At 39.8% G+C, this 17,025-nt stretch overlaps 1 protein-coding gene across 3 annotated transcripts in view; it reads left to right on the forward strand.

Moving 5' to 3' along the window:
- The window catches only part of USP20 (ubiquitin specific peptidase 20), a 49,634-nt gene that overhangs the window by 10,863 nt on the left and 21,746 nt on the right, over positions 1–17,025 (forward strand). For all 3 annotated transcript variants that reach the window (XM_072632686.1, XM_072632688.1, XM_072632687.1), the window contains exons 2-10: positions 1,105–1,203; positions 1,879–1,975; positions 6,987–7,040; positions 8,276–8,338; positions 9,148–9,279; positions 9,925–10,021; positions 10,135–10,204; positions 10,938–11,051; positions 12,900–12,978. In XM_072632686.1, the coding sequence (XP_072488787.1) occupies positions 1,895–1,975; positions 6,987–7,040; positions 8,276–8,338; positions 9,148–9,279; positions 9,925–10,021; positions 10,135–10,204; positions 10,938–11,051; positions 12,900–12,978 (690 nt within the window). In that variant the 5' untranslated portion in view covers positions 1,105–1,203; positions 1,879–1,894. The remainder of the gene's footprint in view (positions 1–1,104; positions 1,204–1,878; positions 1,976–6,986; positions 7,041–8,275; positions 8,339–9,147; positions 9,280–9,924; positions 10,022–10,134; positions 10,205–10,937; positions 11,052–12,899; positions 12,979–17,025) is intronic.

Raw genomic sequence — 17,025 nt, forward strand, 5'->3', positions numbered from 1 at the left:
TCTCAGGCTCAGTTCCCTCAGGGGGTTTATGCACAGACCTTCCACAATGGATTCAGGCTCCCGCCTGCTTGGGGAGCCCCTGTCTGCAGCCGCCTCTCAGCTTCTACCTCCCGGGGGGGCCTGAATTATGGGGGCACCCCACTCCCCTCTCGACCCGCCAAAGAGACTCTCTCACCCACCCCTGTCACCTGTGGGTGGAGGGACTTGTGTGGCCGCTGGAGATCCCGTCCCTGAAGCCTGCTCGGATCTGTTTCTCTCGGTGCCGCAGCCGTGGCTGCAGCAGGTCTGGGCTGGGCTTTGCGTCTGCAGCACGACGGACCTTTTGCGAGAGGTTTGCAGATCCCTTTGTGGGTGGAGGGACCCGCGTGGCCGCTGGAGATCCTGTCTGTGAAGCCTGCTCGGATCTTTTCCTCTCGGTGCCGTGGCCGCTGCAGGGCTGCACTCAGCTCCCAGTCCCGGCGCCCAGTCCGCAGCGCGAAGGACCCCCCGCGAGAGGTTTGCAGGTCTCTCTGGAACCGAAATCTCCCTCGCTCCAATGTTCCGTGGCCTCTGGGTGCAGAATTCGCCGTGAGTTACTTCCCTGTAGCCATTCTATGGGTTGTGGGTTCAGAGCTATGTGTATGTGCGTCTTTCTACTCCGCCATCTTGGCTCCGCCCCCCTCAACTTATCTTTCAATGGGAATAATAATAACACCTACCTCACAGGGTTGTTGTGAGGGTAAACCTGTGTGTAAAGTGCTTGGTAAACCATAAAAAGCAGTATTCATGGTGTTATGTTGTTTTCAGTCATGTCCAAATCTTTGTGATCCCAGTTGGGGTTTTCTTGGCAAAGATGCTGGAGTGGTTGCTATTTCCTTCTCCAGCTCATTTTACAGATGAGGAAGCCAAGGTAAACAGGGTTAAGTGACTTGCCCAGGGTCACAAAGCTAGCAGGTGTCTGAAGCCAGATTTGAACTCAGGAAGATGGGTCTTCCAGACTGTAGACCAGGTGCTGTATCCACTGCACCACCTACCTGCCCCAAATATACATGTCATTGTTGTTATTAATATCAACGAAAGTGATTTTTAAAACAATGAAAGACTGGTTTGTTTTCCCTTCTCTAGGCCCTTTGGAATAATCCTGATCAGCTTCTTCCAAAGAAGCTGAAACATTGAGTCATCTGTAGCAGAATGCTTGCAGCTGCCCAGTGGAGTCACTTAAAGGTATGGCAAACCAGAATCCTCACAGATAATGAATAAAGCTGTTCCTTCACAGCCATGATAAAGCCAGCTTTGATGATCTATATGATTTCTGCTGAAGTACAGAAGAGCTCCATTAAGTTATTATATATTGCCCCTTGTCTCAATTAACCTGGCTTTTATAATAGGTTCGCTTACTGGTTAAATGAATGTTGATTAAATGCCTATATATGTGGGTCCTTTGAAAAGGTACTTGAGCTCTCCACTTTTGTTTCCTAGATGTAGAAAGCTGTCTTTTCAGAAAGGCAAATCCTGAAAAGGAATCCTTAGTAAGGGCTGATTGTGCTGCCCTTACCACTCCTTGTCATTGTTTAATGATTTAAAATATTTCTCTTGGTGAACGTGCTCACAGAATATAAAAGATATTGTTTCTCTGGAGGAGTATTTAGGAAAATTTGGATAAAAATATCTTGATCTTTTTTCCCTATACCTCTTCCAAACAATCCAACCTTCTTGGATTGCTCCCTAGCAATTATCAAAGAAGAGTATTCACTGGGCTGAAGAGTTTGATTCATTCTTTAAAAAAAGTAGCAAAGATTGTCTAGTTTTGAGCCTGTGAATGTCTTTATTAATAGCTAACTCTTTTTTTTCCTGTGGAATGAGGCTAATCAACTAAAGATGACTTTTGTATTCTCTTAGGTGAACTAGGGTAAGAATGGGAGACTCCAGGGAGCTTTGCCCTCACCTTGATTCTATAGGTGAGGTCACCAAAGAGGACTTAATACTCAAATCTAAGGTAAGATGTTAGACTTTGTAGGTGATAAGATCTGGTTGTGGGCCTTGCACCTAGAGTGCAGATGACCTGTGTCAGTGGAAGGGTTGGCTGCATGCCCAGATTTGCTGATGCTCCTGATGTCAGTTTCTTGTGTCCTCAGACTTTTGAGCAAATGGAAATATTGACATTCTGTTAGGAGGCTGTTTTTCTGGTGATGTATTCTCATGGCCAACCATGATAAGTTGGGTCAGTTGGATTGTAATTCTGCTAATGCTAATACTCTCGGGCCATTAGCATTTGGAAATAATACACATATGAACACCATTACAAACGAGTAACTGAGCATTCTTTGGAGATTTGGTAGAGCCATTTAAAATATGAAGATTGAGGAAGCATTAGGCAAAATACTTGATATATTTTCTGCTGGCCAGGAAGGGCTTGTTGGCCCTTTTAGCCTTCTTTAGTACTTTAGGATTTAGGTAGAATATGGTGTAAGATAGAAGCACCTTAATCTCATTCAAAGTGAGTTATTAATACAAGTGTCAGAAGGACAGTTGTAAGTGCCACATTTTGAAGGACACTAATAAATTAGCTTGTGTTCAAAAGAGGACAGTCAAGAGGGTGAGGCCTCTGAAAGCCATGCTATATGAAGGATCAAAGTAATGGGCCCCCATTACTGGAAGCACCTAAGCAGAGACCATCTCTCAAGAATCTTTGTAAATGGAATTCTCATCGTGGGAGCTTGGAGTCGGGGACTTTTAAGGTCCTTTTCATCTCTTAAGAGTTTATGATTCTGAGGATCTCATGCTCTTTGACTTGTTAAGAAGAAATGAGACTTGGGTGTATTTTCCATTGACTCAGTGCTGCATCTTTTTCTCAGGAAAAAGGAAATTGAGACAGACTAGAGAGGCTTTTCCATACGTGGCAGAAGTGGGGGCAGAATCTTGGCCCGAGCGAGATGAGGAGGAAAGAAGGTTCTACAATATCTGAACAAGAGCACAGTGAGGAAGTGTGGGGTGGAAAGGAGGTGGCAGCATCAGCCTCTCTGAGGATGAGAGAGTTGTGGTCATGAGGTGTGATGTAGTCACAGGGGATATGCCTAGAGCATCCTGCTCCAATTGTCTTTTCTGGGGACCCAGGCACCCCTAAAAGCTTTTTTCTTTACATTCAAGAGTGTCATGAAATTCTTTAAACAATTAACTTTAAATAATAGAACACTTAGAGGAGAAAAGTATGGTGTGAAGTCAAACTAGATATAAAAGCCATTAAAATTCTAAAGTAGTTGAGAACCACTGGTTTCTGTGTTTCCACTCTCTGCACCATGAATTGTCCCCAAAACAGAATATTTTAAAAATTTTCCTTGAAGATCAGACTTATTAAGCATCCCTTTAATCAGTGATTGCCAATTTAGTAACTATTTTATGACCATATTATCCCTTTTAATCTCAGGGCCTTTTTCTGATTCTTTCTTAGATTTTGGTTTTACATATTTTATAGTCTTTAAAACTAAACAAATTAAAAGTAGCTCTGGGTCCTATGATGAAAACCTGGGTGGGCTCTGGAATTTCTCTCAAAATTCATAAGGGATGCAGTGGAGAAATTGTGAAGGAAGAAACTTAGACTGGAACTAAGGATTACGCCATTGTTTTTGTTTCCACACTACTATTTGTGTTTGAATTGATCACCTTGCCGTCTTTGAACCTCTCACTATCTTCATTTCTAAAATGAAGGCCTTGTGTGCATTATCTTGTGTTTTTGCTTTAAGGCTATATAGCAGTGGTATCAAACTCAAATAGAAACAGGGGTCACTAAATAAGTAGGTAAGGATCCCTGCTGGCTACATATTGACTTAGAAAACCACATATTAACATTATCTGTGTTCTGTTGTGTTTTTATTTATTTTGTTAACTATTTCCCAACTTTTGTCTAGTACAGTCTTGGCTTTCTGTTTGATACTTCTGCTATAAGGGTTCTAGAAACATAAAGGTTCCTTCTTTTAAAAAGATGATAGGATCACACACCAGCTATATCCCCCTATCATTAGCTTCTGGAGACACATAACAAGACCTGCAGTTTTATAACAGAAATGTTTGCCCCCTGTCAAAATGAAAGCCTATGTGTTTTTTATTAATCTGTGGCTTATTCTTTTTCGGTTCTTTTAATCAAACCCTGCTCCTGGGTACTTCCCATTTGGCAGCATATAGCTATCCTTACCTAATGGATTCTTTTTAATGAAGGTTCCTTAGTCTTGAATCAAAATCTGCCCATTGGCCATCTTGGGGCACCTTGGTGGTAAAGTGGATAGAAAACTGGGCCTGGAGTCTGGAAGACCTAAGTTCAAATCTAGCTACAGACGTATCCTAGTTGTATGACCACGAACAAATCACTTAACCTCTGTTTTCCTCAGTTCACTCAATTGAAAAATGGGGAAAATGGCACCTACCTCCCAGGGTTGTTATGAGATTCAAATGAGGTGATATTTAGCACTTAGCACAGTGCCTAGTGCAGAGTAGGCATTGTATAAATGCTAATTATCATCATTGTTATTAGAAATAGATGTCCCCTAGATACCTCAAATGCAACATGTCTAAAGTTGAAGTCATTCTCTTTTTCCTCCAAACATTATCCCCCTCCTAGCTTTCCTCTTACCGTGGAGGACATCACCATCCTCTTAGTTTCCAGGTTTAACATCTCAGTATCAGTCTTGGCTTCTCACTCAAACTCAACCCACATATCCAAAGTTGTCATTACTACCTTCATAACATTAAGTGGTGATCTCATCAGCTCCCATTGATTTAATTATCATCTCTCAACTTATGATTCTCATATCTCCTTATCCAGCCCTGATCTCTCTGCTGTCTTCCAGTCTCATTTCCAGCTGCTTATTGGACATCTCAAGCTGAATGTGCCATAGACATCTTAAACTCATGTCCAAAACCGAACTCATTTTATTCAACCCCCACCACCTCTTCCAGACTTTGCTATTTATCTGTCAACAGCAACACCACCCTCCAGTCACACAGGTGTACAATCCAGGTTTTGTCCTCAACTCTTCACATTCAGCCCCCCATTCAGCCCCCCAGATCCAATTTGTTCCTAAGACCTGTTGATCTTACCTTCATACCATCTCTCATGAGAGATCCCCCTCTTCTGACAATATCACCACTCTGGTGCAGGCTCTTATCATCTCATGCCTGGCTTATTGCAACAGCCTGCTTGCTGGTGAGTCTCCCTACCTCAGGTCTCTCCCCACTTCATTCCATTATATCCTATATTAAGCAGCCAAAGAGATTTTCCTAATACATTGTATATTTAATTCTGGTGGCTCCCTGTTACCTCCCTGCATGATCAAACCCCAAATCCTCTGTTTGGCATTTAAAGCACTTAACCTGTCCTGCACCTGCTTTCTGGGCTTCTTATATTTTCTTCCTCTTTGTGTATGCTGTGATTCAGTGACACTGACATTTTTGCCAGTCCTTGTACGTAATAGTTGATCTCACAATTCCATACCTTTTCACTGACTGTCATCCACACTTGGAATGCTCACCTTATAGACTTAGCTCAAATCCCACCTTTCAGAGGCCTTTCCCATTCTCTTTCCCTCACTGCTAAAGCCTTTCTCTGATATTACCTTCCATTTATAATGTGAGTAAATGTATACATATGTGCGTGCATAGACATAAAACACATCCATATTTGAGTAGCATGTAATTGCTTGCATCTTGTGTCTCACTTGAGAATCTGAACTACCTAAGGGCAGAAACCAGACTTTTGCCTTTCTTTATATCCCTAGTGTTTAGCAAGTGTATGGTACAAAGCCAGTACTTGGTAAATGCTTGTTGACTAACCAATTAATATGGAGTAGTGATATCCAGAGGGTTTGGCCCTGACCCCAAGGATTATGTGATTAACCATTTGAAGGTTAAGAAGATGGATTATATCCTGCCATCCTACATTGGTTTTCAATACCTCAATGGCTACTCTTTCCCCTAAAACTTCTCCCACTCCTTCTTTTCTGCAAGCTCCCAACCTCCTCTTCTGCAACACGCAGAGCCCCTCTGAGTAGTTTGAGCGTAATGGTTACCTCTCTACTTACACTACCACCACACCACTCCAATCCCTCCTTCCACATAGCCACCAAAATGTTTTTCCTAAAGCTCAGATGTGATGGTGTCATTCATTTACTCAGTAAATTTCAGGGGCTTCTTATTGACTCTAGGATCAAATATTAATCTTTAATTCATCCTTTAAAAATTTTATTTTTGCATAAGTTTTATCATGTATAAAATTATTAGTACAACAATGCATGTATATAATACATAAAGAAGTAAATATATGCCCTTCGAGAGTATATGCTCAGACGTTTTTTAGTTTTAGGGATGCATGATCATAAAAATTTTGAGACCATTGGTATAAAGCATAAGACTGAGGTGTTGATGCTTGGGATGATTAGGAAAGCATCACAGTGGAAAAAGCCTTTCCCATGACATCAAGAGCCCTGGCTGTAGGTCTGGCTTTGCCACTAACTCAGTTGGGTGGGTTACTTCCTTTCTCTGGACCTGAGTTTCCTCCTCAATAAAATGAAGAAATGATTTGTAAGAGTCCCTTATAGATCTTATGTTCTGTGGTCCAGCTCTCCACTGGCTCGAGGATGGATCTGTTGGCTGGGGTTTCTGCATAGTTCCTCCTCCTCTCGAGATGTTTCAGGTCTGGAGTTGGAGGTCACTCTTGGACTGTTGGTATTGGGGCTGTGGAGTTGTATGTAATCTGAATACTGGGGTGCTGGTGGGAAAGCCCAGAACTTTCATGTTGGCAGGTCTAGGGATTTCATCTGACTGAGATTTGCAGCCATTTAAAGTGGGAAATTAAATATTTCTTACTAGTGAACAACTGAAGTGATAGTACCTTGTAGACCTGCACTGACTAACTCACCTAAAACCTGGAAGATTTCTGGGTCAGTCTTAAGCAGAAGCCCCAAGGGGATCCCCGCAACCTTCTTAAAAGAGATTCTTTTTCTTTTGCATGGACAAAGGGGACTTGCCAGTCCTGTGGAGCAGGAGGACCGAACCTCTGGGCCTGTCTCCAGGTAAAACATCTCAGAGTTTTCCATGGACCAGTGATGTCTATAGGTTAGGCTAAGCCATTTCCCTATAAAGCCTTTGAATAGAAAATAGATTTCATCAGCTCAGATGTAGTTCTCAGAAACCAAGTCAAGAGGGCACTAGAGGAAAAGAAATTCAGGGCATGTGATGTTACTTATTCACAGCTCTTCTTCAAAAGATGGGAAGCTCCTGAGGAAATGCTGTACCCTATTGTATTCTAGCCGGTCAACCAGATTGTGAGCTCCAACTATGAGCGCATACCTTGCTAGGCCTGTGAAAATTATAGAAAGTGATAAGAAATGCATTTGTAATTTCATTGAGATAACCCCTTGAAGAGTGAAGAATAATGCTGAGAGGGACAGAAGTGGTGGTATGGTAGTAATGAGGAGGGTGAAATCAGTCAGTCTTTGGATCAGGGTGGTCAGAGAAAGCTTTATATAGCAAATGGGATTCATATTAGGCCTTGGAAGTGGCCACCAAGGTTTGGAGGAGTTGGGGAAGAGATTCTAGGTGTGGGGAAGAGCATAAACTCAGTCAGAGTGACCAGAAAATTGAAGGGGAGAAAAAAAGATGAATAACATCAACCCTAAGAACTGAAAACCATTCCCTCCTTGGTTAACACCAGGTGTCATTTCTCTGCTGTCTATAAAATTAAGAAGTTACTCTAACTCTGGGGATTGGTTCCCGATATCAAATAACAAACCAAGGGTAAGATCCTCAGAAAAAGACATTCACCACAAAACCAGAAGTAGAACAGGGCATGAGAAAGCTCTTGTAATGGAGATAAAATGGTTAGAAGAACAGGCCTGCTGGGGACTGTAGCAGGGCATCTCCCCCTTCTCAAAGTAACACCTTGAAAATGTAGCCATTCTACAAAGGTGGCAGCTGCTGCCTTTTTCACTGCAGGGGAAGAGGGTGTTATTGGGCATGGAGGGCCTAAAGCTGAAAGGACTCTTTTTGTAGAATCACCATCATGTGTACTTCATCTTCTGAGATAATTAGATATTCCCAATTTTAGTTCACTTTTAGACCTTGAGGTTGAAAAAAATCTCAATAATGTCCAATTTAGGGTTGTATTGAGAGAAACTTGGGAAGAAGTGTAGTAGTAGCATAGATGCAGTTTCTGTCATTCAAAATGAAGCTATTTATTTGGTCTGGACTTCCTAAGGGGCTTAGCATTTGCTTCTATTAACTCTTATTTCCTTTTCTGTCCTCCTAGGTTGCTTGCCCTTATGTTGGATGTGGGGAATCTTTTGCTGATCATAGCACCATTCATGCAGAGGTGAACCTTCCCCTACACACAGGTTCCCAAAATGGGCAATACCACCCCTGGGGGGGCACTGGAATGATCGGGGGTGGGTGCTAGTAGCCTCAGATGCAATTTGGGGGTTTTGAATAAAAGTAAGGGGCAGTGGAAGCATAAGGAAAGAAAAGAAGGTAAGAATTTGAAAAACTTCATACATGTTTCATCTTTTGTTAAAGTTGTAATGGTTACATTGTTTTCCAAATAAACACACAAAATGCAAGTTGTAACTGATCAGTGATCAAGTTTGCTAACATGTCTTAACAAGCAGGTGTTGGTAGGCAACCATGTTGCACACTGTTGGGAAGTCCAGCGTGCATCGACAGGAATATGTGCATGTTTACATTATGTACTTGTTTACAGTATGATATGGTTATATGATGCAACATTGTGTCATCAAAATTTTAATGCAGGAAAAACTCCAGAAATTTACAATAAATCATTAAATTGGTAATTTTTTTAAAAAAATACTTTGTTTTTTTTTAAATGATGCAAATTTTAAAAAACATCATAGAGTTAATAAAGAAAGTAGATTTTCAGAGAAGCATTGAGTAATTTTTTTAAGGGGTCAATAAGCCAAATAAGTTTGGGAAGTTCTGCCCTCCAAGCTCCTCTAACTGGGTGGGGAAGAGAGGGAACAGCCCTCAGGTCACTAAGTTGTCCCAGGAGTTTACCAAATTCTTTATTAACAGTTACACAGAACTCGGCTATGCAGGAGTCCATCTAGCTGGAAGCCCTTCAGTCTCATATCCTTATCTAACTGTTCAACTACTCCTTTGGCTTCCTAGGCCAAAAAGCACAACCTGACTGTGAACCTCACTACCTTCCGTGTATGGTGTTATGCTTGTGAAAAGGAAGTATTCTTGGATCAGAGGTTGGCAGCACACCCACCATCTCCACCATGCAAGTTCTCAGAGCAGGTGGGTCTTACACTATTCCGTCCACAGATATTTCTCTCCTACTTCCTTTGTGGTAGGCATTGCAACTTGCCCTAACATTATTCTTTTAAAAAAGAGTTGGCTCTTTTTCAGCTCGAAGAGCACCGGAGTGCTGTGGACAAAAGATGGCACTAAACACTGAGAAATTTAAATTGTCTTCTTGTGTATATACATTCACAGTGTGATCTTGGGCATGTCATTTCTCTGGGGCCTGAAATCCCCTTTCTGGCATGGAATAAATACTGCCTTTCCCAGCTTTCCTTGAAAATCTGGGCTTTTTGGAGATGAGCACTATTGAAACACAAGGGGATGTTGCTAAGCAAATTAACTTGCTTTTTCATCTCTTTCTAGTGAGTGCTTGTTTTTAAGGCTTTTGCCTCAGTGTGTGTATGGATATATATATGTGTGTGTGTGTGTGTGTGTGTGTGTGTATATATACACACACACACATATATATATACTTATACATATACACATATATAGTATATATATATACTCCTTACACTGATGATATAGACACACATATATGTACATATATGTCAATTGTGTATGGATGCACACATATCTATGGCTTCCTCAAGTGAAGTTTATGTACTGCTGATGTTTTCCTCTGGGTCTTTCATGTAGGAGTCTCCATTGACTTCTCATCCTCTGAAAGCCGTCCCTATTGCAGTAGCCGATGAGGGGGAATCTGAGTCTGAGGATGATGACCTGAAGCCTCGAGGTAATGGCCCACTTCAAAGAGCAAAACCACCTACTTTGAGTCTGAAACATGAATCTCTCCTTGTGGTTTCAAAACTCTCACATCCCTCGTTCATCCCTTTCCTGCGTCTGTAGGCCTAACTGGTTTGAAAAACCTTGGGAACTCCTGCTACATGAATGCAGCCCTACAGGCACTCTCTAACTGGTGAGTGATCAGGCCACCTGGGGAGATGGCAGGAGATTCGGTTAAGAAATCTAGGGCTCCTCCAGAGTACCAGGCAAAGAAGCAGATGAAGACCTTGGTGTGTAGTGGGGGTGGGGAAGCACTCTGTAAGGAAACATTCCAAAATGACACAGCCAGAGAGAGCTCCTTTGGGAGGAAACATAAGATCAGTGGAGTTCAGATCTGAAGGAGTTAGGATGGCAACAGAACTAACTGGGAAGAGGCTGCAAACTTTAGTTTGTCATTGAGAATCTTGGCTCTCCTCCCCTGGGGTTTTAAAGCTTCCTTATGCTGGCCCTGATCTGGGAAGGACTTCTTCCGACTTGGAGGAGAGGGTGATCTCTTGTAAATAAATATCCTCAACTCCTCGTTCTCCTCCAGTCCACATAACCACTCCCATGACATCCCTTTCATCCATTCCCTTCTTTCTACTCTCACAGCTGCCACTCTGATTAACATGGTGATTTATCCACTTTCACCTGGCATGTTGCAGCAGCCTCTTTAACAGCTCTGCAGCCTCTCCTTTCCCTCCTCACAACGTCACCGTTTTTGCCAAAGTCACAACTTGAGTGTGGTACTCCGATGCCATGAAATCCAGTGTTCTTTTCATCATACTGTGCTGTGAGGTTTCCTGGTAATCTTACCAGTCATTTTTTTGGTGAATTCACATGTGTTCTTCCTCTCTCTTGTTTATTTGTTTTTACTTCCTCTCTAGTCCTCCTTTGACCCAATTCTTCTTGGAGTGTGGAGGTCTGGTGCGAACTGACAAGAAACCAGCCTTATGCAAAAGTTACCAGAAGTTGGTCTCAGAGGTCTGGCACAAGAAGAGGTGAGTATGTTTGTAACTAAGGCAAATGAGTAGCAAGAGAAGGTGGTTCTTCAATGTATATCAGGTTTTTTTCATTTGAGACCACTGTTACAAGTTGAGTTGCTAAGACTTGGTTCTATGGTAGTCTTGAAGGTGGGTGGAATTTTGTCATTTTTTCATTTCCTTGCTTCAAGTTGCTTCCCTCGAATAACCTCCTGGTGGGACAGAACAACTCTATAAAGTAGAGCTATCTGTCTTCAAAAGAAAAGCCAAAGATCTAAATGAACAAAAACCAAACCCAGGTCCTAGAAGCTAAAAGCCCTTAAGCCATAGTCAAGAACTCTTCGGTAATTTAGAAAACTGACCTCAGTGTGAGGGAGATCTGGCCCATACTGCACATGTGATCTTGGGCAAACATTGAAGCCCTCAGTGCCTTAGGCAGGCCTCAGAGACTACGAGGTGCAGAAAAACTACATAGATCAAGGGGGCTTTAATATTCCATCACTGGTAGCTCCTCACACTGATGAAATCACAGGTTTTTTGGGGGGACATTTATGGAAACTTTCACAGGGAAACCCTTGTGTGTCATCTTAAAGAGGCATTGTATTGTAGTTGTCAGAGTATTGGTCTGCCACTAACATGTAATACCTGTGTGACCATGGGCAAGTCTCTGAGTCTTTGTTTCCTCATCTCTAAAATGGGGACAATAACACCTGTATGTAAAGGATTTTGCACATTTTAAGGCACTATAGAAATGACATGTATTATTAGTTACAATGATTATTTTAATCATCATCCTTACTTGGCCATAAACTGATACATTTTCAAAAGTTCAGTCATTTATTCATGTTTCTTAGATGCTGCTGGTGATAATAGTTGATATTTTGTGTGAGAAAAAACAAACAATGTAGTTAGTGTAAAGATGAGTGGACTTGGAGCCAGGCTTTTGACATTTCCTACCTGAGAGATCAGGGCAAAGCACATAACCTTGGTGTGCCTGGTTTTCCTTGTCTATAAATTGGGGATGATAATATTTGTGACAGGGGATTTGAGAAAGTCAGTATATCTCAAAAAGGCCTCTGACTTCATTAGGCATGTTAAATGTCTTAGAGGATCAAGTAAATAGCATAGTGGACAGACTATGATAGATATGCCACTTACTTTTTTTTGTGACCATACAGAGCTCAAATGAGGAACATGGGGTACAGATAAATCACTGCTTGTCAAGAGCTAGAAGGGACCTTACAGAGGAAGTGAGGATAACAGGTCAGATGGTTGCCCAAGGTTACTTCACTTTGATTTGGGCCAGTATTTTTTTAAAAAATGATTCTTTACAAGTATGAGACTGAAACTTCAGGCTCATTATGGATTGAATTTATAGACAGATCTAAAGTAGAACTGACTTCCCAAGGAAAGTCTAAATGGTCCAAAATAGGACACTTGTCCTGGGACCTCAAAGTCCTTAAACTGTAGCATAAGCTCTTTAATAATTTAAAGAGAGCCCTAATATTGTCTTTCTTTTGACTCACACTGTTTACTGCTGCCAATACAGCCTGACTGAGAAGACATTGTTTAGAATCTAAACATGTGGCACTCTAGGTCTTCGAGTGCAGCTCTTTGACTAAATCCAAACCTCACAGAACAAATCCCCTTAATAAAACTTAGACTCAGTTAAAAGGCTGCATTCAAGGACCAGAAGGCCACATGTGACCTTGAGGCCACAGGTTCCCTACCCCTTGTTTAGATTGTTCCCTTAAAGATAATACATCTCCACATGCAGACCTGTGTGGCTCCTGGCCCTGTCTTGTTCTGAGTCATTGAATTGTTCTGCGGGGAGCAAGATGAGAAATGTATCTTCTTTTTCCATAGGCCAAGCTATGTGGTGCCTACCAGTCTGTCCCATGGAATCAAGCTGGTCAATCCCATGTTCCGAGGTTATGCCCAGCAGGTAGGCCATCTGAGGAGTCCAATGTGAGGCCTGTGATATGTGATTAGTCCAAGGATTTTAACCAGATTTAGGATTAAAAAATAGAATATGAACATCACTAAGTGGTTGAATCCTAAACCAAACTCCCAAATTCTTTTTTTAAAATCTAGAACTAGTTTGAACCCAAATTAACTCACTATAATTTGTAAAATCATTGAAACCAATCCAGTATTTATTAGGTGCTTACTATGTACTAGGCACATAAAAGATAGAATAGGGGAGCTAGGTGGTGCAGTGGATAAAGCATCAGTCTTTGAATTAGGAGGACTTGAGTTCAAGTAAGGCTTCAGACACTTACTAGCTGTGTGACCCTGAGCAAGTCACTTAACTCTGCCACAAGTTTCCTCATTTGTCAAATGAGCTGGAGAAGGAAATGGCAAACTACCCCAGTATCTTTGCCAAGAAAATTCTAAATGGGGTCACAAAGAATTAGACATGACTAATCAACTATACATTAATAACAACATATGCTAGGCATCGTGTTAATTACTTAGGATACAAAAAAAGTGATAATAGTCCATTCTAATGGAGAAGATTTATGTACATAAATAGCTACATATAAGATACTCATGAAGAGTAGATGGAAGGTAACCTTAGAGTGAAGAATACTAGCAGCTGGGGGTATTGAGAAAAGCCTCCCATGGATACTCATCTTTTTAAATTTGAGGGGATTTGTCTTAAATTTTCTCGCTGCCTCACTCTTCCCCCACCCATTGAGAAGACAAGAAATATGACATTTGTTATACGTATGAAGTCACACAAAATATTTTCACATTAGCTGTGTTGGAAAAAACCAAATAAATTGAAGAGAAAAAATATGTTTCTCAGAGTTCTCAATTACATACATTCATTAGTTCTCAGTCTGGAAGTGGATAACATTTTTCATAAGTCCTTTGGAATTGTTGTGGATCATTGTATTGATAAAAGTTTTTCAGTCTTTCACAGTTAATTCTTGTTATGATATCTTCATTAACTGTGTATATTATTCTTGAAGTTGAGAGAAATTATTTCTCTCTTATTTAATAACTAATTATTGAATTAGAATCAAGGTTTTTTTCCCCCTTTTCTACTTCCTCATTCAGAAATCAGCCCATGTGGGTTACTCAGGTAGCATTTGAAAGTGCAGGGCTGATAAAAGAGAGGGAGAAGACAGATCTGTTCAAAAGATAAAGTTAGGTGAATTGAAGGATTCCAGTCCATTATGTTTCACTCTGACAGATCTGGGAAAATGTGGATTCTCCCTTTTGTCAGACAGGTATATGGATACAGATAATTCTCTTTGACCAAAACTGAGTGACCAAAGTGATGTACCCCAGATCCCCCAATAGAATAGGTCTACCTCTCATTATAATATTCATTCTCATTAATTGTTAACCAATTAGAATTGATTTTTACCCTCAGGAACACCCACTCTTCTAGGGGCATATAAACTTGAGTGGGTTCATGAAGGGTCTTTGGTCTAAGAGAAATGACCAAATGACCATCCTTTTATTAATAATAGGGGGTAATAAAATGATTAATTACCCAGAAACTATGTCTTAAATTTTTTATATGTCACATGGCTCTGTTCACTTTGCATCAGTTGTAGATAAATCTGTCTAGGTTTTTTTGAGACCATCCCCTTAGTTATTTCTTACAGCACAATAGTACTCTATCACAGTCATATACCCTAAGTTGTTCATCTATTCCCCAGGTGATGGATATCCCCTCAGTTTCCAACCTGGTCCTTTTGCATGATCTTTGTCATGTTGCTGTAATCTTGCTTTAAAATTTTTGCATCACTTTTCATTAAGGAAATTGGGTCTATATCTACCTTTCTCTGTTTTTGCTTTCCCTGGATTAGATATTAAAACAATCTTTGTGTCATACAGAGAATTGGTAAAATTCATTACCTATTTTTTTCCAGTTTATATAGTACTGGAGTTATTGTTCTTTAAATATTTGATAGATTTGCTTGTAAATCCATCTGGTCCTGGGTTATTTTTTTTTTATCTTAATGAAGCTCATTTATGGCTTTTATTCAATTTCTTTTTATAAAAGAGGTACTTAGGTGTTTTCTTTTTGTTCTGTAAACCTGAGCAATTTATATTTTGTAGATATTCAGTCATTTCATTTAGATTGTCATTTTTATTTGCATAAAATTGGACAAAATCACTCCTTTATTATAGTTGCTTTCTTTTCATCTTCATTGATTGTGCATTCACCCTTTTTTCATTTTTGGTACTGGTAATTTTATTTTCTTCTTTTTAAAAAATTAAACTAACTAGTTGGTTTATCTATTTTATTGAGTTTTTTCCCCCATAAAACAGCTCTTAGTTTTATTTATTCGTTCAATTTTTGTTTGTTTTACTTTCAGTTTTGTTTATCTTTCATTGTTTTTTGGATTTCCGCTTTGGTATTTAATGTGGGATTTTTAATTTGTTGCTTTAGTTTTTTTAGTTGTATGCCCAATTTCTTGATCTATTCTTCCTTTCTGTTATTGATATAAACATTTAGAGATATAGATTTTGCCCTCGGTACTACTTTGGTTTCATCCCACAAATTTTGGTCCATTGTTTCATTGTTGTCATTATCTTTAATGAAATTATTGGTTCTATGATTTATTCTTTGACCTACTTGTTCTTTAGGGATTAGATTATTTAGTTTCCAATTAATTTTTAATCTGTGATTCCACAGCCCTTTACTGAGTGTGAATTTTATTTTGTTATGGTCTGAAGGGTGCATTTATTGTTTCTTCTTTTCTGCATTTATTTGTGAGGTTTTTATTCCCTAATATATGATCAGTTTTTATGAATGTACTATGCACAGCAGAAAACTTTTCTAAAACTCTATTCATCTCTTTAACTTTTTTGTTTATTTTGTGGTTAGATTTATCTAGATCTGAAAGGGGTAAATTGAGGTCCTCTACTAATATAGTTTTACTGTCTATTTCCTCCTGTAACTCGTTTAACTTTTCAAGAATTTGAATGCTATGCCCATTTGGTACATGTATGTTCAGGATTAACGTTAATTCATTTTCTAAGGTGTTATTTAGTAAAATGTAATTTCCCTGAATGTCTCTTTTAATTAGATCTGTCCCTGCTTTTGCTTTGTCTGAGATTATTATTACTAGCCCTGTCTTTTTTACTTCAGCTGAAGGATAATAGATTCTGCTCCAGTCCCCTATCTTAACTCTGAGTGTGTCTTTCTGTTTCAAATGTATCTTGTAAGGAATATATTGTTGTATTCTAGTTTTTAATCCATTCTGCTAAACTCTCTTTTTTTTCATGCATGAGTTCACCCCATTTACATTCACAGTTATGATTGCTAACTGTATTTCCCTCCATCTTATTCTCTTCTATTTGTCATTCTCTTTTTAACCCTGTACCCTCCTCAAAAGTCTCTTTTGTTTCTGACCATTGCCTCCTTTAATCTACTTTTCTTCTTATCACCCCCACCCCTTCTCTTAGCCACTTCTCCTCTAACTTCCCTATTGAATAGGATGAATTTCTATGCCTATATGTGCGCATATGTGTGTGTGTATGTGTGTGCACTCTTCTGTCCTTAAACCGGTTCAGATAAGAGTGAGGTCTAAGCATTGCCCACTCCCCCTTCTCATTATCCCTTCCATTGTAAAAACTCTTCTTGTTTACCTCTTTTGTGTGAGATCATTTCTTCCATTCATCCTCTCCCTCCTTCTCCAAGTGCATCCCTCTTTCTTACCCTTCCAAAAATGGAATCATTTTAATTGAATCATTGAAATCATTTTAATGTAATAGACTCACACTAATGCCCTCTAAGTAGACTCCTTTTAACTGCCCTAATGATGATAATGTTCTTAGGGATTACATGTACCATCTTTTGATAAGGGAATATAAACAGTTTAAGCTTATTAAATGCCTTCTGATTTCTCACTCATTTTTACCTTTTTATGCTTAAGTCTTATATTTGAATGTCAAATTTTCTATTCAGCTCTTTTCATTAAGAATACTTAAAAGTCCTCTATTTCATTAAATTCCCATTTTCCCC

This window comes from Notamacropus eugenii, chromosome 1, assembly GCF_028372415.1.
Source record: "Notamacropus eugenii isolate mMacEug1 chromosome 1, mMacEug1.pri_v2, whole genome shotgun sequence".
NCBI lineage: Eukaryota > Metazoa > Chordata > Mammalia > Diprotodontia > Macropodidae > Notamacropus > Notamacropus eugenii.